This window comes from Perissodus microlepis, chromosome 18 (assembly GCF_051167445.1).
Source record: "Perissodus microlepis isolate ML-2025 ecotype Zambia chromosome 18, ASM5116744v1, whole genome shotgun sequence".
Taxonomy (NCBI): domain Eukaryota; kingdom Metazoa; phylum Chordata; class Actinopteri; order Cichliformes; family Cichlidae; genus Perissodus; species Perissodus microlepis.
The window spans coordinates 17164459-17187209 of NC_140478.1; the positions used below are offsets into that span (position 1 = coordinate 17164459).

At 42.1% G+C, this 22751-nt stretch overlaps 1 protein-coding gene across 8 annotated transcripts in view; it reads left to right on the forward strand.

The window, feature by feature from the left end:
• The window catches only part of kmt2cb (lysine (K)-specific methyltransferase 2Cb), an 85064-nt gene that overhangs the window by 48719 nt on the left and 13594 nt on the right, over window positions 1-22751 (forward strand). For 4 of the 8 annotated variants that reach the window (XM_084913352.1, XM_084913353.1, XM_084913358.1 and 1 more), the window contains 29 exons: window positions 1490-1606; window positions 1749-1853; window positions 3161-3265; window positions 3356-3537; window positions 3926-4090; window positions 4193-4299; window positions 4417-4488; window positions 4609-4821; window positions 5568-5687; window positions 5907-6032; window positions 6129-6259; window positions 8056-8248; window positions 9966-10058; window positions 10353-10400; window positions 11434-11574; window positions 12108-12140; window positions 12383-12526; window positions 12621-12762; window positions 12863-13098; window positions 13304-13377; window positions 14358-14555; window positions 14791-16782; window positions 17558-17865; window positions 17965-19532; window positions 19691-19802; window positions 19904-19970; window positions 20082-20142; window positions 20277-20509; window positions 21118-22751. The exon at window positions 21118-22751 is cut by the window's right edge and continues 4 nt beyond it. In XM_084913352.1, the coding sequence (XP_084769478.1) occupies window positions 1490-1606; window positions 1749-1853; window positions 3161-3265; window positions 3356-3537; window positions 3926-4090; window positions 4193-4299; window positions 4417-4488; window positions 4609-4821; window positions 5568-5687; window positions 5907-6032; window positions 6129-6259; window positions 8056-8248; window positions 9966-10058; window positions 10353-10400; window positions 11434-11574; window positions 12108-12140; window positions 12383-12526; window positions 12621-12762; window positions 12863-13098; window positions 13304-13377; window positions 14358-14555; window positions 14791-16782; window positions 17558-17865; window positions 17965-19532; window positions 19691-19802; window positions 19904-19970; window positions 20082-20142; window positions 20277-20509; window positions 21118-22751 (8720 nt within the window). The remainder of the gene's footprint in view (window positions 1-1489; window positions 1607-1748; window positions 1854-3160; window positions 3266-3355; window positions 3538-3925; window positions 4091-4192; window positions 4300-4416; window positions 4489-4608; window positions 4822-5567; window positions 5688-5906; window positions 6033-6128; window positions 6260-8055; window positions 8249-9965; window positions 10059-10352; window positions 10401-11433; window positions 11575-12107; window positions 12141-12382; window positions 12527-12620; window positions 12763-12862; window positions 13099-13303; window positions 13378-14357; window positions 14556-14790; window positions 16783-17557; window positions 17866-17964; window positions 19533-19690; window positions 19803-19903; window positions 19971-20081; window positions 20143-20276; window positions 20510-21117) is intronic. The other 4 variants (XM_084913357.1, XM_084913354.1, XM_084913355.1 and 1 more) reach the window with 4 other exon arrangements.

Genomic DNA, 22751 nt, shown 5'->3' on the forward strand with positions numbered 1-22751 from the left:
GCTTGCGGCCATTTTGGTGTCACTTTGGCTGGTTGTGCACCTCTCGATTTTTGTAACCTAAAGCATTCTGTTGCTGCCACCATGGCTGGGTTACAGGCACAAGTGTACAATTGTGTCAGTTTTTATCGCCATTTTAATTATATCAGTACGGAGGTTCACAGATTATACAAAGAGAGAAAGGGCAACAGTTTGAACGGTAAAGACTTGGTGGAAAAAAACTTCAGCTACAGTCACAAAGCTAAAAGCTAGTCAAGATGGATTTATTTGTGATTGTGATCATGGTCTCATGAGAATCCAGGTGCATTGCACCTGCCTTGTTGCACAGTAGCTGTAAGTGTTACATTTAACCAAACGGGGAGCTGTGGGCAGGGCATTGAGACCACAAAGCGGTCACTACAGATACATCAAAGTTACATGAGCGCCAAAGTAACACATTTTTAGATCAAGATAATAAAATAAAATGGTAAAAAAAAAAAAAAAAAAAACTATATAGACAATCTGGGAGAGAGGAGGAACGAAAAGCTGAACATTAGCTCAGATAATTGGCTGATCCTTGCATTGAGTGTTCCATTTCCTCTTTGTCCGCAATGCACTAATGTGTTCTCTGTGTTGTACTTAAACCCATTCAAGTAGCTGTATTTATTAAAGTACATTTTTCCTCTCAGATTTTGACTCTGTGAGAAGTCTAAGCTAGTTTGTTGCCATGGTGACATCCATTACTCTTAGCAATACTGGGTAAGGGTTAATTTGTACTCTTTGGTAGGGGGTGTAACTCAGGTTAAATACCATCATACAGTGCGCCTATTAGGAGGAATATTGAATAGGCAGGACCTGAGTTCGGGATCAGGGCCAACTGTGGGATTTTAAGGGCAGGGACTGAGAAGTTCAGTTAAACATAAGTCAGTCATTCGTGATTAGCTAGAGACCTGCTGTCAGAAAGGTGCAAAAGGCAGAGTGGAACTCTGTATTGCTGTAACAGCAGTTCAGAGGCCTCTTTCACTTTCTCCCATGCTGGTTGTCTGGAAGTGTACCTCTGAAATAACAGTCATTTCCATGAATTATCAGAATGTCAAGAACCAGGTTGATTTTTTTTCCATCATATCAAACACTTACGTGATGATCAAATGTTACATATTTTTGAAATGTAGTTTTGACCCTTAAAACAAGCTGACAGTTCTTTTAAAAAACACATTAAAGCCAAGTATTACTAACAGACTGCAATAGGTAAATTACTCATCGTGCGGGCTGTACTTTCAGTAGCAGCTTGCATCCATATAAACAAAGAAAATCATTACCTCTCTGGGCAGTAAAAAAAAAGAAGATTCAAATAATATATCCGAGGGTAAAAGAAACCTTTAAATCTCTGGCTACTGATCAATTGCGTATGCAAGCATAAAACCAACTTTGGCGCTTTTGTCTGCCTGCTTTAGTTTGTAAAATGTGATGTAGTCATTATCAGAGCTTATATTTTTGGTCTCTTTATCTACAGGGGCGAGGCTCAGGCTTTCCCGGGAGGAGGCGGCCAAGAGGGGCTGGTCTGTCAGGTAGAGCAGGACGTGGCAGGGCCAGAGGGAAAAATGGAGTGAGTCCCAGCATCAACCCTGGGGTATGTGCTGTTTCCGTTTGAGATATTGCACTACATTAAAATTGGTGTTAGTTTTCCCTTCAGCTAATGAAATATTCCAAGCAGCGTTATCTTTGTTTGTCACACTTTGTTTATTTTGTGGGTTTTTTCTCCTTATATGCAGGTCACCACAATAGAAAACCCATACCCAATCAAGGAGGAAGAGGAGAATGCAATGCATAACACAGTGGTCATATTTTCCAGCAATGATAGTTTTACGCTAAAACAGGTGTGTTTTTTCTTTATGTTTACACATAAGTGTTCAGACATGGTTCATTTTGAATTTCAGACCTTCAACATGCAAAAATCCATGGGTTGCAATTCAGTCTGTGCTTAAAAAGATTTCTCCCACTGGAGATCATTAATTCCTGCGGAGATACTGCCTGCAGGAAACACAGTCAATTATATAACACAGGATCACACTGAAATTTGATTATTTCTTACTTTCTCTACCCCAAATCATATCTGTGTGCTGATGTTTTTCTCTGTAAAATATGAGTGATTGCTGACAGTCTCTGCAAAATATTAATCAAGACTTTAAAGTAAGCAGAAACTAGGGTTTGTATTATAGTACATTAATTTTTAGAGAATTTTAAGAAGACCGCTGCTTATCAGCGCAGCTATTTACGCTTAATGCAATCAGTACTGTCATTCGTGCTTGCAGTCCTCTGACAAAAGAGAGAGGTGTGGAAAAAAAATGGAAAAATAAATATGATAAAGTGTGAAGGACAAGCTTAGAAAATGGTAAATGGCCTGGTATTTATATAGCGCTTTTCTACTTTACACTCAAAGCACTTTATACAACATTTCTCATTCACCCATTCACACAAGCACTTTTTTTCTAGATTTAAGTGCATTCTAGCTAACATTCACACTCATTCATAGCCCAGTGAACACATCGCAGAGCAACTTGGGGTCCAGTATCTTGCCCAAGGATATTTGACATGCAGACTGGAGCAGCCAGGGATCAACCCGCCCACCTTCCAATTAGCAGATGACTTTTTCTACCTTCTGAACCACCCCACCCCAAAATGGCTGCAGTAGGCAGTTTTCTTTCTTTTTTTAAATTGAGTTTCATTTCACTTTAGAAAAGTATGTTATTGTATGTGTATATTGTCACATCTTTGTTCTGCACTGCAGTAGCTAAGCTAAAGGAATGACAACTGCACAAACAATAACAAGAACAGCCCAAATTATGGGTTGTTCCACATATTTTGACGGTGCCCCCTGGTGACAGTAGACAGCTACAACATGTAGCTCTGCTAAGGACCAGCACATCAACATGCCAGTCTCTTACAAAAGCGTTTTTTTTTTTTGTTTGTTTGTTTTTTAAATATAAATACCTTTGTATGTGACAAGCAAACTTGACAAAAAGTTTGACAATAGGCAGGAATTCCTATTCTGCAAAAAATGAAATTAAGCAGCTGCGGATTTTATTTGATTTCATTTGTTTTGTTTTAAGTGGTAGTGTGTTAGGGGTTTTTCTAACCCTTGCTTTGGGAAGTTGGGAAACTCAGTGTCTTTCTTCCTTTTCAGGACATGTGCGTGGTGTGTGGGAGTTTTGGTCTTGGTGCAGAGGGCCGTCTTCTGGCCTGTGCTCAGTGTGGCCAGTGCTACCATCCATTCTGTGTCGGCATTAAGGTATAGTATGTCGCTATTGAGTTTGTACATTAGAAATGGCATTTGGAAAACTGAACTACATGAAACTGTCCCCTTGTCATTTCCCTGTAGATCACCAAGGTGGTGCTAAGCAAAGGCTGGCGCTGTCTGGAGTGTACCGTATGTGAGGCCTGTGGTCAGGCCACAGATCCTGGCCGCTTGCTGCTATGTGACGACTGTGACATTAGCTACCACACATACTGCCTGGACCCTCCACTGCAAAATGTTCCCAAGGACAGCTGGAAGTGCAAGTGGTGAGTAGCTTTATGATCATTACAGCAAAATTTTCTTCAGACAGGCAGTAATTTAAATTAAAACTAAACTTTAATGTGGTAATTACTGAAAATGACTGAACATGTTTATTGTTACAAGCAGCGCAGGCAGTTTACCATGTTTTACCCTTTCCTTTTTGCCTTGTAATGCTTACTTGCTTATGTCTGTTTAAAAATGGTGTACGTTATCAGATACACAAAGAAACAACAAGTGTTTATGGACTGGGATGGAAACAAAGAAAATATTTTCACATTAGCATCATGAAGACAATGTAGGGAGGAGAAGGGATTTTGCAGCACAGATAAAACTGTGTTATCCTTTTTCAAGTAACCTGGGTTAAATGACCTCCGTCCTTCCTGTCTCCTGCAGGTGTGTGTCCTGTACGCAGTGCGGTGCCACCACCCCAGGCCTAAGGTGTGAGTGGCAGAATAATTATACCCTGTGTGCTCCCTGTGCCAGCCTTTCAACATGCCCAATTTGCTTGGTGGACTACAGCGAAGGCACAATCATCGTGCAGTGCCGCCAGTGTGACAGGTGTGTAGTTTTTCTACGAACCTATCAGCTCTAGAGGATCATTCTCAACCAATTTTCCAAAAATAACTGGTTCTTATCAAGACGTTTTTTTTGTGTACGCAGATGGTTTCATGCGTCATGTCAAAGTCTCCACTCAGAGGAAGACATAGAAAAAGCTGCAGACAGCAGCTTTGACTGTACAATGTGCCGAACTTTCAAGACCACTAAAGGTGGGAGCACCATAACTTTGCTAAACATATTTTGTTGTTTCAACAAAAAGAGAAAATCAACACACCCTAATTGTGACATTTGTTTGTTTTAATGGCGGCTATGTTGTGTTCCTACAGTTGTGACCAAGATCAGAGACACCACTGAGCCACTACCAGTAACACAGATTGTCACAAAGGCTAAAGAAATTGGTAAGGTCACAAAAGAACAACAGAAAACAAACGATCAACTTGTTTTTTTTGTTTGTTTGTTTGTTTCCTTGCACAACCTCAGTTTATTGACTACTCACAAACATTTTTTGGTCGTTTCAGATCTGTCAAGGACCTACACCCAGGATGGTGTTTGTTTGACAGAGTCAGGACTTTGCCAACTCCAGAGCTTATCTGCTACAGCGTCACGGCGTAGGAAGCCCAAACCAAAACTTAAGTTGAAGATCATTAACCAGAACAGCGTGGCAGTGCTTCAGGCTCCAGTCGACCCCCTCTCAGAGCTCTCTCGTGATGAAGACATGGAGGACAACAGAGGTACATGTCTTCACAGGAGCGTCTTTATTTTCAGATGATTATCCAAGGTTTTAACCCTCTTATCACATTTTCTGCATTTATCTACTTACATATGTACTTACATATGTAAATATGTAGCAGCCGGCTGGTGTTTTGTATATTTTTGGTTGTGTAGGATAAAAGAAAAAATATATTAGCAGTAATGCCTAGAAAAGCCAAAGATATCATTTTAACCCCAGTGTAAAATTGCAATCGCTGCATGCCATGTTGCCTAGCAACATCACATATTGTATTTTGATGTGAAGGCTGCTATAACATGAGCCGAGAACTAGCTAGATGTGATTAATGACTAAAGGTATAGGGAACTATAGATGGATAAAAGATGAATAATTGCAGATGGGATATTCAAAGCAGGGTGTGACTGGACACCAAACTAAAATTTAGCCAAAAAGCATAGCTTTCCCCTGAGTTAATAGTAAAAGAATTTGCGTGATATTTACTTACATGTATTGAAATTCTCCCTCTTACTCAGAGTTAATAAAATGTTTTAGGAATGAGATTACAAAAAGAGATGGTGGGGCCTCACTGGAAATTGCCATCCTGATTAATGGGACTGGTGAACTTAATTTCAATCTGGCTAATATTCTGCCACTAAGTAGAGTTCACAAAGAATTGACCCTGGCATTGTTCTGAGGGGCCTGGCTGGGATGTTTTCTGCTGCAAGGCTGTCACTCACCATCACTGGGTGCTCTGTCTCTCTCTCACAGAGGCGGAGCTCCTAGATTGTGAGGCAAAGTCTGACTCAAGCCTGGAGCGAGAGCCAGCAGAAGATGACTCCAAGGGGGCTGACGGCGGCAAGAAGAGGAAGAGGAAACCGTACCGGCCGGGTAGGGCACCTGATTGAAGGAGACAGCTCCTCTGAAGCGTAAAATGGTGCAGTACATGGCCGACGCTGTAGCGAAGCACTGCCATCTCACGGCCTCTCTGCCGAAAGCTGAATACAATGGACAGTCTATATTTAAAATATTGAAAATTGAGTAACCTTTATAACTGCAAATAAAATGTTTATATGTATTATAAATATATTTCTTATAACTTCTTAAAAGGTATCGGTGGGTTCATGGTCCGTCAAAGAAGCCGTCCAGGCCAAGGTCCGGGCAAGGCTAAACGATCCCTCTGCAGAAAGGATTCTTCTGGCTCTGTATCGGAGAATCTTATTGGAAAAGATGAAGGTTTGTGCACCAGAATTGTATGTGAATCTGTCTTTCAAAATAAGAGATAACTGTAGAACTAGAAGAGAGTGGCTATACTTTTTCTGTTTATTACAGGCTGGCCAGAGGCACTGCCGGATACTCCTGTTGATGAGACGCCCCCCGGACCAGAAGTTCCAGAAAAAATAAAGAAACGATATCGAAAGAAGAAGACAAAACTGGAGGAGGCATTTCCAACCTACTTGCAGGTCTGCCGTCCATGATAGCGTCCATCACTGTTTGCTTGTATATACAGAATTTGAATATATTGTTACATTTCTATATCACGCTAACCTTGTGGAGTATATCTATCATGGAGGAATTTATTTTATAGATTTTCTATTTTTTGTTCTTTTTTTAATTTTGGAAATGGATATTAAGTTAAAAAATAAATAAATATATATATATTGTTTATTATTGTGCAAACGTTCCTCTCCTGTGCAGATTGTCTGATCACATCATGAAATGGCTGTTAAATGTGTTTTATCTCACCCTTGGGAAGGTTGGAATTTCAAGTGCATCCAAGTACAATGCCTTGAAACCAGTTGCAGAACTATCCGATTGTTAAGTGATGACGTGACGAATCCTACTTCCGGGCCTAAAGTAGTCTGCGTTTAATATGGCTTTTGTGTTGTTAACATGTTTAATGTTATGTATTTTCTTCTATTTAATCTCAAAAAGCTCCTAAAACAGTCAGTGATCACTGTTGTCCTCCCTCGGCTTTTATTACCGCTAATCATTTATTTAAGCTCAGCTTTTAAAACCTTAGGATGTAACTACAGCCCAGCCCATGCAGCAGTATATGAATGACTAACCTCGTATTGTGGATGGATTATCTCAGTTGTTCTCCTGGCTGAAGTTTGGTCCTTTTACAGCATCCTGCCATGCGATTACATTTGTTCCTGACCACCGAGAACACTCACGTTAACTTTTATCAGTGGAAAAAAAGTTAGCTTGTTTATATTATGCTAACATAGCTGTGTCGCTAGCGGTCACGTAGCACATCATTATATACCAGCTAGCCCAACTTCAGTAACCCTACAAACGTCACTGCTGTTTAGTTTCCTGTCTTCATTTATGCTGGAAGTGATAACAGAGCTGTAGGTTTTAATTTGTTTCCAAAACCCCGCAGTCAGGACATGCTATATTGTATTTAGATAGAAGCTAGCGAGCTAACTTCCTGCTAACTTCTAACTCCGTTAAATGTCATAAATTCCGTTTTTATGGATGCCTGGATGTTAAACTCAATTGTTACACCTGGTAGAGCAGAACGCTGATCATTTTATTAAAGATGAAAGACTTTAGACAGTTTTTCAACTCTCAGTAATGTCATAGTGATCGTTTGATATATGGACCTGCAGCGGAGTTTAGGCCCAGACACGGCTAGTGACGTCAGACTGAACAACCGGATTGTGCTTAGTGCTCCTTCTGTGAGCCTTTTTTATTATTTTTATTTAAAGGGGAAAAGCCTAAAGATACTCATATTAGAGGATAGATGTTTTTGATCATACCCTTTAAACGGCTCCTATCTTAGTTGTGAATTGATACACAAAAGCTTAATATGGATGTAACTCCAAGGCTCTGTGTCCCCAGTTAGTATCTGTCTGTCACCTTGTGTTGGCTAAAACATGGATATGTGATGCATTAAGCCACCGGCAGCTGTCAGTGCTGCTCTTTATCCCACCATGGTACAGGGGTGACAGGGGATATTGAGTCTAACCTAAAGGTCTAACACAGTGAAGCTTATTTCATTAGTTATTAAGACAGCACCAGGTTGGGCTTTTAGTTTCTCAGTGCAGCAGGACAGCAGATGACTTATGGGTGTAAGTGGTTGGGGGAGGTTGGCCCGATAAGGTGAGGCCAACAGTAACCTCGCTGTTAGTTTCAAAGCTTTTCTGTTTCACTTAAGTTCAGATGGGGTTTAAATGGATGCGGATGGTTTTCTAAGAATGATGTCAAGAAAAATTAGGTGACACTGGCTGGTGTCCTGTGTTTTCATGTTCAGGAGGCTTTCTTTGGAAAGGACCTTCTAGACAAAAGCAAGCAGAGCAGGCAACAGGGGGTCGAATCAGGATTACTAGAAGACGGACAAAGCCAAGTGGAGAGGAAGCATCCCACTAGCAGTTTTCTGGATCCCTCATCAGACCCTCTGCTTAGCGCATCAACAACATCCATTCCCCCCAGACCAGCAGCAGCACGTATGTATATACATTACTTTGGTTCTCCACAGCGAGAGATGTAATATTCACTGATTCAAAGCATCGTACTGCACTAAATATTTGATATGACCAAAGACAGAGCATGCTCTGAACTTGGCCAGTGCCTTTAAAGAAACAATGCAGGTGTTTGGCAAAGGGTAAAACAGCATATAGTCCATGTTGCATGAAGTTTTAATGAATTTTATCTCCCTTGTCCTTACTTGGCCCCAATGAGAGTATTAACTGCTTCATGCAGAACTGAATGGGTTTGAAACATGTTTACTGAACACATGTTCAAATTGCATATTCCCCATTCATACATGACCAAAATGCTGGAGGTTAATCTCTGATAATTAGCATTCAGACCCTCGACTGCTGCTCCAACTAAAGCTAAACTAATTAAAGAATACTTAAATTCCAAAAGTGAAGTAAATACAGCAAACTTTCAGTTTCTGTTCTCTTTGCAAGCTCGCTCTGTCTTGCTACACTCACTGTGTGTGTCTTGCTCTCTTGATCTTTCTCTAAATTTTTCAAAAAAATCGTAAATGCCCTTTATACTGACCTCAAGAATGGCACAGCCAGAAACAGAAGTGTAATATCCTGAATAATAGCAATGTGTTGTCAGGACTGAGTCCAAATAGAAAAGGTTTTTAGCAAATAAACTGACATAAAATTAAAGATTAGAAGCTTGCCAGTATTCTAACAGTAGTTTAATTTATTATTTAAAGCGCAGTGCAGATAGTTTGTAACTTGCGCCACAGCTTTACATTATTAGCCGCTGCCTGCACTCCAGTCAAATAGATGTGTCCAAGACTGATGACTGTAGCAGAAGTAGACTTAGATTGTGTTTGAAATCAATCAATCCCACCATTTCACTGACAGGTGAACAGGGATGTGGTATGATTGCTGATTCAATTTTCAGTCTTGTTCCAGCCTGTTTAAATACCCAAACTTGATACACTCTGTCCACATATCTGGACATTTGGTAGCTTCTTATGTTGGCACGAATCAAACAAAACACGCGTCTAATTAGTAATTACCTGGCTCTTAGAGAGAAATATTTGATTTTTATTACAAAATTACTGTTTGATTTGACAAATTTGTCATAAACTAGGGTTAGTTTGCTTAATAGGCTGTCATTGTGTTTAAAGGCATCGTGATGACTTGGGAAGTGACAGTAATGAATACTGGATTCCTGAGAGGGTTGCAGATTTTTTTTTGCCTTTCAGAATCTGGTGTGTCTCATTTAAAAGAAAGAAACTCAGCAGTTTTAACAGTTCAGTAAAATAAAACACTGGAACCTTGACAACTGACTTTAAAAAATGGTGATTTATTTATTTATTACACTTTTACTTCAACTTTTTAAGCAAGAAAATAGAAAATTATTAGAAGAGACTATATTATGAGACAAAAAGCTAGAAGTCGAATGACTCACATCAGTCAAGGCCTTCACTGACGAAATCCATGAAACAGAAAACCTTACAGTTCATATAATTAAACTTATTCTTTAGTATACATTCTTCGGAAAGATACATCTGATATGGTACATTTGGGGTTTTATTTATTTTTTTAACAGCAAATTCTACATGAGGCATCCAAACAGATGGTTCCAACTCTCATTCATGTCCGTTCATCATCATCATCAATTATGATTTGTGACAGTTTGGTTTTCTTCCTTTTTTTGTTCTTTTGTTCCTTTTTTCCCCCGCATCTACAGAGACGTCTGAGGAACCATTAGTTGATCTATCTGATGTTCTGAACACTGATGCAGACATCTTGGGAATGCTCGGAAAGCCAAGCAATGACTCTGGTGCGTTATGTATCTCACAGGCAGTCACAGTGGCAAGATTTTATTAATAGTCACCTAGCTGTGCGTATATAAAATAGTTTCACTCCTCAATTAGAAATTTCCCCAAATAGAAACAATATTTTGCTTTCACTACGTTAATAATTTTTTAATATCACAATATTTTTTTGTTTGTTCACCTTTTTTGTTTTCTTTTTTGTTTGCATCATCTAAAGTGTGTTGTGCTTATGCTGTCTTCACTATTTTTTTTAAATTTTTTTCCACCCACTCATTTGATCTGGTTTTGGGTTCTTGTAGGTCTTGATTTTTGCCCCTTCCAGGTTGACAGCTCACCTCCTCCTTTTGGTAAGGGTGCTCTGGCCTACTAATCCCTTGCTTTAGTGCATTCTCCCCCTTTTACAGTGTCTCTGTGTCTCTATTTAAGTGTGCATGTATACAAGCTGCTTCACACCAACCTTTTCTCAACCATTTCAGATTGTTTTAACACTCATTAACTTCTTAGTGCTTACCTAACACCGTGCACGGTATTCACTCAAGCGCCTATGGTGTGTGGGTCTTTGTTTGTGAACCTCCTATACCCTAACGCCAGTTCTTATCTGCCTAATCGAAAATGTCTCCAAGATAGCAGAGAAACAAATTGGCAAGGACATCCTAGTATTCAAGAAATGAGCAGTTTAGAACAAGAGGCCTTGGCAAATGTCCTTCTAATTCCTGAAGACGGTGAAATCCTCAGTTCTCATTCCTGTGCCTTTATGGCAGAAAGCATCTGCAGTTCATGTCCTTCATTCTTTGGAAGAAGAAAAAGAGTCTGAAATATTCTAAGGTCTTATATAATTTCGTTTTTGTACTGCTGTTGCCAACCAATGTTTGCAACCATCCTTGTATTGGTATTTAGTTTTGTGTAGAAGAAATTATTTAAATAATTTAAAGTGTCAGACATTAGTTGGAGAGGAGTGTGTTATGTTGGTAGTCGTGCTTTGATAAATTCTTATGTAATTCAAATTGAAAGAAATGTTTCAAAAGAAGCTCCATGGCTTTCTTTTAAAAAGAAATGTCTTAAATGGAAGGCTAATGTAGGGGTTAGAACAGCATTTTCCTTCAGACTCCGTGTACCTTTAATCAGAATTAGTCTGACTTGTCTGAACTTTCACATATCCTAAAACATTCCTTTAAAACAATACAGGAACCCCAAGGAGCTGTAATCATATAGTCTTTGGTCTTGGTTGTGTTCCACAGGCTGTTATGACAATAAACATGTTCTCACTTCAGTTCTATATTTCTGATCTCGTTCTTTTTCAGTATTTTGTTGGTTGCTGTGTATGTGTGCACATGTGTCTGTGTTATGATTTGTTTTTGCATTGACTGTGTGTTTCCACAGCTGGTCTGGACATTGGGCCCCTGGCAGACAGTTCCCCAGTGGCGCCCCAGTCTCAGGCAGGCCGGAGAACACCTCGAACCCTCTCAGAGGAACCCCTGGACGGCATTCTCAGCCCAGAGCTGGACAAAATGGTTACTGATGGTCAGTGTGGGAGACCAGGCGCCATGTTTAGCCACAGTTCTAACATAGGAACTTCCCACAGGGATTAAGAACCATTGTTGGTTGTTGCTTTTGGTTTTAGTTCATTGTGATTTAATTTAACAACACGCAAGAAATTCTGTGATACAGGCAGCAATGACGAAGTCCAGGCATTGTTAGGGATTTAGGAAAACAAGACATCCTGTGTGAACTTGAAATGAAGCGCTCCAATGGGAGCATTTTGTTCTTGATTTCGCACAGTTTCCAACAAAAGTGAAGTAAAACAGCTGAAACGTTGTTGTAACCGCCAGCTAACTATTTATCCAATATTTATCGGGCATTTTAGTACATTGTGTACATTTAGTACATTTTAGTGCAGAGAACAGAGGATCAAAGTTCTGTGGAAAGTTTCTGTGCATTAGGCCCATCTTCTTCTTCTGGCTTTTAGTAGAAATTTGTTTTGCAACTTTAAGGCCCTTTGCTTTGGAACTTCAAAATGAATAATAATCTGTTTTTGTTGATTCTTTGTTTTTCAGAGTCAATTCTCAGCAAACTTTACAAAATTCCAGGTTTGTAATTTTTATTCTTCTTGTGAAAACTTAAGTTTGGTCCAGTTATTTCCCACCCAGCATAACTGACCTCTAAACTCATGATGAAGTGTTGTAACCAATTTGACCAATATAATGTTATAAAGATTAGTGTAATGAATGTTCTGGTTCCTTTAAAAGCAGTAATGGGTTGTTCTCTGACATTGTACGTTACTACATTTCATACACATGTACGCTTACACTGAGCTGTCAAACTTTTTCAGAGCTGGAAGGAAAGGATGTGGAGGATCTCTTCACAGCAGTCCTGAGCCCCAGCACGAGCCAACCACCACCACAGGTGCCTCACCCCCAGGGTCCAGGGCCCCTCCCTGCCACACCTGGCACTAGCATGCCTCACCCCAATGCAGGTACATCATTAGTCATTTTGCCCTGATCAAATAAAAATATTACAAAATGTTTTTAAAATCTGCATCTACTTCACCTCACAAATCTTGTGTTCAGGGAATCCCATGTTTCCAAGAATGCCAATGATTAATGGTATGATGGGACCAAACCAACGCTTCCCTACAAATCATGGAGCAGGGCCCTGCATCCCAGAAAATTTCTCTCCCCTCAACCGTATGCCTTTCACTGACAATCCGAGGTAAAGTCATGCTTCCCTTTCAACTGTTAATGTATTTTTTTTCTTCACTCAGCAAAATCAGCAAAGTATAACTTTGGAGCCTCTGTTCTTTGTGTTACAGGGAAAGAAAGTTTAATCAGATGCCTAGAGAGGCAGTTGGTCCATGGCCCACCCCTACCCATGGCCCTGGCCCTACACCCCCTGGTTCTTTGCCCGAGGGGGACACTGAAGCCATGTCAAATGCCCAAAGGAGTACACTCAAGTGGGAAAAGGAGGAGACACTTGGAGAACTAGCCACCGTTGCTCCTGTGCTATATACTAATATCAATTTCCCCAATCTTAAAGAAGAATACCCAGGTTGGTATATAGCTCTAAAGCTTGAAGGCATTTTCTCTCCTGTTTGTGTTTTTTATGGTCCAGTTTACATTGTCATTCCTGCTATTTCTGCTCATTTCTGGTTATTGTTTTTATACTGACTGCATTATGTCATACAGTACAAACCATACCTTGTATGCACTTTGAGAGCTACTGACTTGACAACTTTCTCCATTATTCTTCCTAGACTGGTCTACAAGAGTGAAGCAAATTGCAAAACTTTGGAGGAAAGCTAGCTCACAAGACAGGGCCCCATATGTGGTAAGATCAATGATTCAATTATCCCATTTAGTTTCAATTAAATCAAAGACGGTACAATGCAGGACACCAAAGTAGCTGCACAGACTTACTAGTATGCAAAAGGCACACTCGTGTATCTGGCCGGTTGCCTTTTGCCAAACCAGTTTGAAACGCAGCCATTCTCTGATGAACTAATTAACAGCGGAAGTCTTGCTCAGAATTAAAGCTCCCTATTGCCTCTGTAATTAAGTTTACTAGAAGCCATTTTACCTGGTAGAGGCCCCTTTTAAAGACCCAGTCTCTGCTTGGCGAGTTTAGTTTTGATTTTTGGTTGTTGTTGGGGTTTTGTTTTTTTTGTTTTTTTGGGGGGGGGGTTTAACACTTACCCCTTATCTGTAAAAGGCTGATGGGATGTTGTTGACTGTGTTGAATATGCAATGCAGGATTTTCAAGTTGATACCATACATAGATGCATCTACTAAAAATTGAGTTTGAATCTCAGTGACCTCAACCTCAAGGTCAAAGGTCAACTTTTCTGAAAATCATGTAGGCTTTTCACATTTATGCCATAGGTGCATCTGTTAGGAGGCTGAGAGGGTAGCACAGGCGGCTGCCAGTATTTTTTATTTGCAATCTTGTTTTAAAACCGCTATTGTGATACATCATCTTGGTTATGAACTGTTGAGATACCTAATTTAACAATAAGAAGTTGACCTTCATCATGCTCCATGCACAATATGTAAAGGCTATGCAACCAAAGGATTAAGCATGGCAATCCCATCCAAAACAAATGCCTGCATATCATAAAAATATTATTTTTACTGCTATGAAATAATTATAATTCAGTATTGCGTACTAATGTTTGTAATAGTGTAAGTAGATATTACAGAGAATTGGGGGCTACATGGATAACCTTTATTTTTTTTTCTATAATCTTGTATTTATTAAATCTCTAATCTGTTTTTGTTTTGTTTTTCAATTGTGATTGATTTGCTGTTTAGCAAAAGGCAAGAGATAACCGAGCAGCCCTGCGCATCAACAAAGTCCAGATGTCGAATGAGACCGTGAAGAGGCACCATCCACAGCAACAGCCCCCTGAGGTGTTTGATCCCAACATACCACTAGACACAGATCTCCTGTTTAAAGACCCTTTGAAACCAAAAGAGTCAGAGCATGAACAAGAGTGGAAGTTTAGACAGGTAAGAGTGTATGCAATGAAGTCAGTCAGTCGAATGCAGCGGCAGGTCCACTTTATATTAAGACAGCTAAGAAGTGGTGGTTTAGTAAAACACCCCCTAAAGAACTACACTATCCTCCACATTAACCCTGATGACATTGGTGGCTAGTAGGTCCAGCTCTTTTTTGGCATGAGACTGATAATTTATGCATCCCTTTTGTCATCTAATGCAGCTTTTCACTCTGTCCTTCCAACAGCAAATGAGGCAGAAAAGCAAACAGCAAGCCAAAATTGAAGCCACTCAGAAACTGGAGCAAGTAAAGAATGAACAACTTCAACAACAACAACAACAGCAACAACAACAACAGCAAACTAGTCAGTCAGAGGGAGATGCCAACAACAGTGGTAACCAAAGCCCAGCCTCCCAGCCCAGTAATGGCAGCATGTCCCCTATGCAGCAGGTCAACCCAAAAGAGAGCTTTTCCAGGACGCTATCAGGGACACCCACTTCAGGTCCTTCAGAGGATGTGTTCTTGCGACCCCCTCCTCCCCCTCCCTCTGGGCCTTCCTCCCAACCTCAGTCTCCACAGGTTTTCTCACCAGGTTCCTCTGGTTCCAGACCATCATCTCCATGGGATCCATATGCCAAGATGGTTGGGACCCCAAGACCTCCAACTCTCGGACCAAATGCGTGTCGAAGAATGCCCATGGAATCTGGTAAATCACCCACCTCGTTGATGGAGCAGCAGGACAGAGGGAGGCCCTCTCCTGCTCATGAATCTTTTGGCTCTCCCACATCAATGACCAGTGATCCTTACGCCAAACCTCCTGACACCCCAAGACCCACTGGTGAAGTTGACCCTTTTCTGAAGCCCATGGGTCCCCCCAGAGGCAGTCAAGCTGCTCAAGGAAGGCCTCCAATGGGTTCTCCTGGCAGAGACCCATACTCAAGGCCAATGATAAGAAATGATGCCTATCAGCGCATGACCCAGAACAGGATGATATTGTCTGACCCTTATTCAAGACCTTTACTCACGCCGATACCTGGAAGCAATGAGTCTGGCTCTGTCCCTCTATTTAAAACACCTATGCCCCCTCCTCAGGCTCAGGATCACTTCAACCGACCAGGCCCACATCCTACTGACAGATTCTCCCAGAATCCGCAAACTGACCCCTATGCACAGCCTCCACACACCCCAAGACCGTCAGCGAATGACAACTTTACCAGTCCTCCCAGGATGGGCCAGCATCACCCACAGGGGCACTCCTTTGCTCAGCCAGGACCAATTACTCAAATATCAAGAAATCCTTATGCACATGCACCTTCCACTCCAAGACCTGACCACTTCACATATGACCCTTTTGCCCAGCCTTCTGGTCCTAGCAAGCAAGCTGCTGACCCTTTCTCTCAGCCTGGAGCTAACCACCGATCCATCAATGAAGCAGGTGCTCAACCTCGACCGTTTTTTGAGCCCTATGCTCGACCACCTGGCACCCCACGTCCCCATGACAACTATGGTCAACCACCAAACACCCCCAGCCCATCCTCAGATCCCTACTCGCAGGCTCCAGCTACACCTCGTCCTAGTGGAATGAACCAGTTTTCTCATCAGTCTCACCCTGGTCAGAGGATGTCCCCTTCGCACTCAATGGACCCTTATGCTCAGCCACCAGGTACTCCTCGGCCATGTGTGGGGGAAAGGTTTTCTAAGTCACCAGGCAGCCTGAGGGGGTCAATGGAGCCATTTACCAGTACACCCGGGACACCAAGGCCAGGGAGTAGCGACATGTTTCCCCAGCCTGGAGTCCCAAGACCAATGCTGAATGATCCTTACAGCCATCCTCCAGGCACCCCGAGGCCTGGTCCTGATGGGCTTACCAGGCAAGGGCCAAGACAAGGACCAATGGGAAGCCAGGATCCTTTCTCCCCAACCCAAGGTAGACTTCAAGAGCCCTTCCCTCACCCAGACTTACAAACACCAAAACACCCCAGTGTTTCAGATGATGGATTTACTCAATCACCCTCAAGAAGACCGAGTCAGACACCTGTCCATGATCCATTTGAACAAGCACCCATGACCCCTCGTCCACAGTCAGAAAAAATGGAAATGAAAGATCAGTCAGTTGTGGGTAACAATGGAGCTGGCCTTCAGGACCCGGTCCAACTGTCCAACAATCCACAAATTCCTGTTTCAGCATCGGAGGCTCAAACTGTTGCTCTTGCTGAGTGCGATGAAAGACTCAGACAGGTACGTGAACACTGTTTGTGTTGTATTCTGAATCTTATAGTTTTAAATATTAATGTTAACTGTCTAATAATATTATTAATAGCCAGTACCAAATTGGTAAGAACACCAAGAAAACTACACATATCACTATATTTACAATATTCAGAAATTGTGTGAGTATCAGACAGATACTTCAAATTTTATTCTACAATCCTGTAGTTTAAAACATTTTATGATGCTGTGTAAAATGTAAAAGAAAAACAAAATTAAAAACCAAATCAAGTAAAAATACTATAAAGTATCACATTTTGAAACTAAAATGTAATCTTTTTTTAAAAAGTGTGTAATGCACATTTCAGTCTCTTCTTAAACCCCTCCCCATCTATACTTCTAAGTATTATGGGATTCTTCTTGTGTACCAATCATGTTACAGATTAAGTTTCCTGTGAGATGTTTCCCTGTATTTTTAAAGAATTACGAGATTATTTTTATAACTACATTGTTGCTTCTCCTCTTAAATTCATGAGTATATTGGGGCAGGGTCAATGATTTCTTTGAACATTTTCAGTTTTAAAAAAATACAAATGAAATCATTTACATATCATAGCATGTGTTTGTTTATACTTTACAGTGTCCTCTTGAAAATAGAGGCCTATTTATAAACTTTATCTTCAACACAACTGTTCCAGACAAAATATGGACATACAGAAAACTAAAATAAAATAATGTTGTTCAAATCAATTCTTTGAACAGCTAAAAATGATTTTAAAAACTCTTAAATCTTTCAAACTTACAGCGACAACGAATTAGAGAACTGATCATCAAACAGCAGCAACAGAGGAGTGCCACCCGACAGGAGAGGGGCCCTCAGGAGCCTGCTGGCAACATAACCCCAGGAACGCCACGGCCATGGCCCCAAGAGGGTCCTGCTCAACCAGGGGAAATATTCACCCGGCCTCCTCCGCCTTATCCTGGACAAGGACCTATTAGAGGGCCGATGAGGTTTCCTGGACATTTTCCAGGGGATCAGCGTGTAGCCTTTCCTAATGAAGGTCAAATGCCCCGCGGCCCACATCCTGGAGATTTGAGACATCAGGGACCAAGGTTTGTTTTGTTATTCTTTTAATTACTTTTTGTGTTTCCAAATGTAAGTCTTCCCTTTATGTCTTTATAAGTTTTTTTTTTCTTATCCCTCCCCCACAGGTTTGCTTTTCCACCTGGAGCTCTAGGACCTCATCGGTCTCAAGACTTCTTTCCAAGGGGGCAACACCCAATGCAAGATGTCCCTCCTCAAATGAGACGGTCCATGTCTGCTGAAATGGCGAAAAACATGGGAGCAAACCCTATGGGGATGCCCCAGCACTTCCCTCCTCGTGGTATGGCAATGCAGCAGCACAATATAATGGGCCAGCCTTTTATTGAACTGCGGCACAGAGCAGCAGAAAACAGGCCACGCATGCCATTCCCTCCTGCCAACATGCAAGGAAGCAATTTGGATCCCAACTTCCAGAACCAAAGGCCTGCAGGTTTTCCAGGAGCACCCGATTCTAGGTTCCCCCTAAATCAGGGGCCCAGAATGATGGACCCTATGGCTAACCAAATTGGCCATTTACACCTCTCTGCCAGTATGGACAATCTTCATCAGCAAACCCAGATTCCAGGAAGCACACTCAAACAGTCTCCTCTGATGAGGTCCATGAGCCAGCCTGCCTCAAATGAGACTCCAAATATGTCAGCTTCCATGATCCTGTCTGCACCCCCTGCTGGACAGAGTGAGACTGTCTCGGAGGAGAAACTGGATACAGAAGAATCTGCAGTCAAAGATCTAGAGGACGTGGAGGTAAAAGATCTAGTAGATGCTGACTTGGAAAACTTAAATCTGGATCCTGAAGATGGCAAAGACCTTGATTTAGAGACCAATGACCTACACCTTGATGACTTCCTGACATCTGGGAAATTTGACATCATTGCTTACACAGACCCTGATCTAGATGATATCAAGAAAGACATGTTTAGTGAGGAGCTGGATCTCAGTGATCCTATGGATGACAATACTGATGCCACAGATATCAACAAAAGCGCAAGCACCGTAACTGAGGCTTCTTCCAGTTCAGCATCTGTACTGGCAAAGTCAGAGACTATGGGTGAGCAGTCTGCAGTTGAAGTCAAGCTGGAGGTCCCTTTAAATAAGGACTCAGCTGCTCTGGCTCCTGGGCAGGAAATTAAAGCAGAGGTCAAAGATTGTCAACAACCACCTGATGTAGTAGACCAGCAAACTGCTGGAAATACCTTAATCTCCGATAAGAAAGGAGTGCTCTCTGACTCCACCCCAGTCCTGTCTAGTTTACTCATTAAGCAGCAGCCTGAAGAGCAATCATTAAACCCAATTGTTGAGTCTGTCAATCAAGGAGGTAACCTCATAGCCCAGCAGAACCAAGTCGCTGATGCTCAACATACCTCTGGACTTACAATGAGTCAAACAATACCTGACACAGTCACTGCAGGAGAGGTTCCTCTGAGTGGCTTTGGGCCAGACCATCAGGTTGGACTAACATCTGGAGTGGACCAGAGCGGTCTCACCCAGGCCCAGCAGGCAGTGTTAAACCAGGCAATGGGCCAGAATTCCCAACAACATCGGCCACTTCTGCTTGAGGAGCAACCACTCCTATTGCAGGACCTCCTGGACCAGGAGAGGCAGGAGCAACAGCAGCAGAGGCAGATGCAAGCAATGATACGACAGCGCTCAAGCAGCGACTTCTTCCCCAACATTGGTAAGTGAATTTATAGCACCGCTTATAGGTGTCACTTTAAGTTAAGTGCTATTTTTTTTTCTTTTTTTTTTAATCATTATTTTATTTGTTTTTTTGTTGTTTTTTTCTTCATGTTTTTTGCAGTGTTTATTTCTGACAGTCATTATTTTAATCTGCAGATTTTGATGCCATCACTGACCCCATCATGAAAGCCAAAATGGTTGCTCTTAAAGGCATCAACAAAGTCATGGTTCAGAACAACATGGGAATGCCTCCCATGGTCATGAACAGGTAAGAATTCCACAAGAATGCATTTTCTATAGTGAGTAGAAAATAAGATGGTTATATGGGGAGTATACATAATTGATTGGAATGACTTCTGTGTGTCACAGATTTCCACCTGTTCCAGCACCACCTTGTCCTGAAAGTGCACCACTTCCTCCACAAGTTGTTGGACAGGTAACATGAATGGGTTTTTTTCTTGGTTTTGAGGGGTTGGGGTGGGGCTAAACTTTATAATGCTCTTATCTGTTATAACCTTCTTTTTAATATATATATTTTTTATCTCAGGATGGAAAATTGACACAAGTAACAAGACCAAGTCCTCCAAATTTCGGACCTGGATTTGTCAGTAAGTTTTCCAGAATCCCTGCTGCCTCACTGTTTTGGGTTTTATAGTCTTTTCAGGCTAGAAATATTAAGATGTTTGTTTTTTATGTTTTCAAGATTGCTAAGAAAAGAGCTTTTTTTACCACCTTCTTTCAGACAATGCTCAGAGGGCTCAGTATGAAGAGTGGCTCCAGGAGACTCAGCAACTACTTCAAATGCAGCAGAAGTTTCTGGAAGAGAAGATCGGCGCTCACAGGAAGTCGAAGAAAGCCCTGTCTGCCAAGCAGAGAACAGCTAAGAAGGCAGGGAGAGAGTTCCCTGAGGAGGATGCTGAGCAGCTCAAACATGTCACAGAGCAGCAGGGTGTAGTGCAAAAACAACTGGAGCAGGTAAATGCTTGGCCTGTCAAGCTCTAGTACTGAATTCTCTCAAACCCCCACTTCTCACAGAGACTGGCATGAGCACTGTCCTTTCTTTGATCCTGTGACTGGAGTTTGAATACTAAAAGTATTTCCTGCATCCAAACTGTTTGTCCAAATATTAGAGCAAAACACAGGGTAATGCTTTAATAAGATCTAACTGAATAAGGTTGGAAAAACTTGAAGTGTTCAATGTTCTGAAAGAGAAACACCCACACATGTGTGATCTAAGAGAAACACAGTTGTTGCCTTTTTTTTTTTTTTTGATGTTCACTACCTTCACTTAATTTTTGAAAAATATGATGTTTTCTATTGCAAGGTATAATCTCTAACTGTATATTATATTTTAGCAGGCATAATTAGAGTGAAATATTAGTTGCGTTTACTCAAACTCTCTATGGGTATAGGACACAAACCACAGGCATTTGCTTTTTCTTCATCAAAACGTACAGTCTTATGTCTTCACTGCAGCCCTCTTTGACTCTAAAAGTGCACTTGGCTGAGTTAAAATTTGAACTTTGTTAAAAGTTATTTTGTGAATTTATAGAAAATAACTTATTTTTTTTACTTTGTCTCAGATCCGCAAGCAGCAGAAGGAGCATGCTGAACTGATCGAGGAGTACAGAGTAAAACAGCAGCAAAACAATATGACACCTATGATGCCTGCGATGCACCCGTTGCCAGGCCCCACTGGCATGGTGCCCAGTGGCCCACCAATGGTCCAGCCTCCTATAAATCCCATGATGCAGATGCCACTTCATCCCAGCCAGCCAAATGTACCTCCACGTATGCCCAACGCACCACCTGGCTGGCATCCCGGTACTTCTATGCCCATGGGAGGACCAGGAATGCCACATATAATGCCTCCCCAGGTACCTATGGGAAATTCAGCCCAACCACTTCAGATGCCAATGGGTAATGTACCGCAGCACTCTCAAATGCCTTTGGAGCCCCAAGCACCACCTGCTCCTCCAGGTGCCATAAAACCCATGCAGGCAGGTGGTGTGAAGTTTGATGACAACAACCCATTCAGTGAAGGCTTCCAGGAGCGCGAGCGGAGGGAACGGCTCCGGGAGCAGCAGGAGAGACAGCGGGTGCAGCTCATGCAGGAAGTTGAACGTCAAAGAGCACTCAAACACCGCATGGAAATGGAGCAGCAAGGGATAATGGGATCAGATGGGAACATGGCACCACTCTCTCAAATGCCATTTTTTAATGCAGAGCTGCCACAAGACTTCATGCAGCCACAAAGGCCTCCTCTGCAACATCAACAACAACTTGGACCAATTTTTCCTCAGCAGCAGGGCATGCAGCCTGGTATGGGCTCAGCGGCTGGAACATTTATACAGGGTGAGAGGCGAGCCATGGTGGGCAATGGCTTGATGCCACCAGAGATGGGGCCTGATAATGTTGCTCTGCAAGGACCAAACTTTCCTCACGGTCAGCCCAGGCCTCGTCAGTTCAGTGGACCAGGAATGCTTCCAATGCCAGGTGAGGGTCCACCATTTGGGGGTGACTCGTCAACACCTTTACCGTCCAACTTTCCAGGCTCAGGTCAGTCTCTGATTCAGCTTTATTCCAACATCATCCCAGATGAGAAAGGGAAAAAGAAGAGGAACCGCAAAAAGAAGAAAGATGATGATGCAGATTCAGTCAAGACACCTTCCACTCCCCACTCAGACCTTACAGCCCCTCTCACACCATGTGTCTCAGACACTTCCTCTACTCCAACCAGAAATCCCCATCTCTTTGGAGATCAGGACTTGTCCAGGTCCCCTTTACTGGGATCTTCCACCCCCAGTCACTCAGAGCTTGAGAGGCAACTTTCTGGTGGGCAATCTGGACAACCTGCTCTGTCATCAGAAGCAGCGAGGGCCCAGGCGCAGGCTCAGGAACATGACAGAATCCTCAGCAACATAAAGCTGGAGCAGACTGATGCTAGTGAGTGTCACGGACCAAAAGAAGGTTCCATTGGCCCAGAAATGAGCACTGTGAAAGAAGAGGGTAACAAAGGGAGCGTATCTCCGTTCCCTGCTGGGCAGAGTCCAAACAAAGGAGAAGCTGGTAATGAACTATTGAAGCACCTTCTGAAGAACAAGAGTACACCTCCACCTGGATTGTCTCAGCAGAGATCAGAGGAAAGCCTGCGGTCAGAGGAGGAGGAAACCACTGACTGCAAAACCTTACTGAGGCAAAGCTCCATGGACAGCAA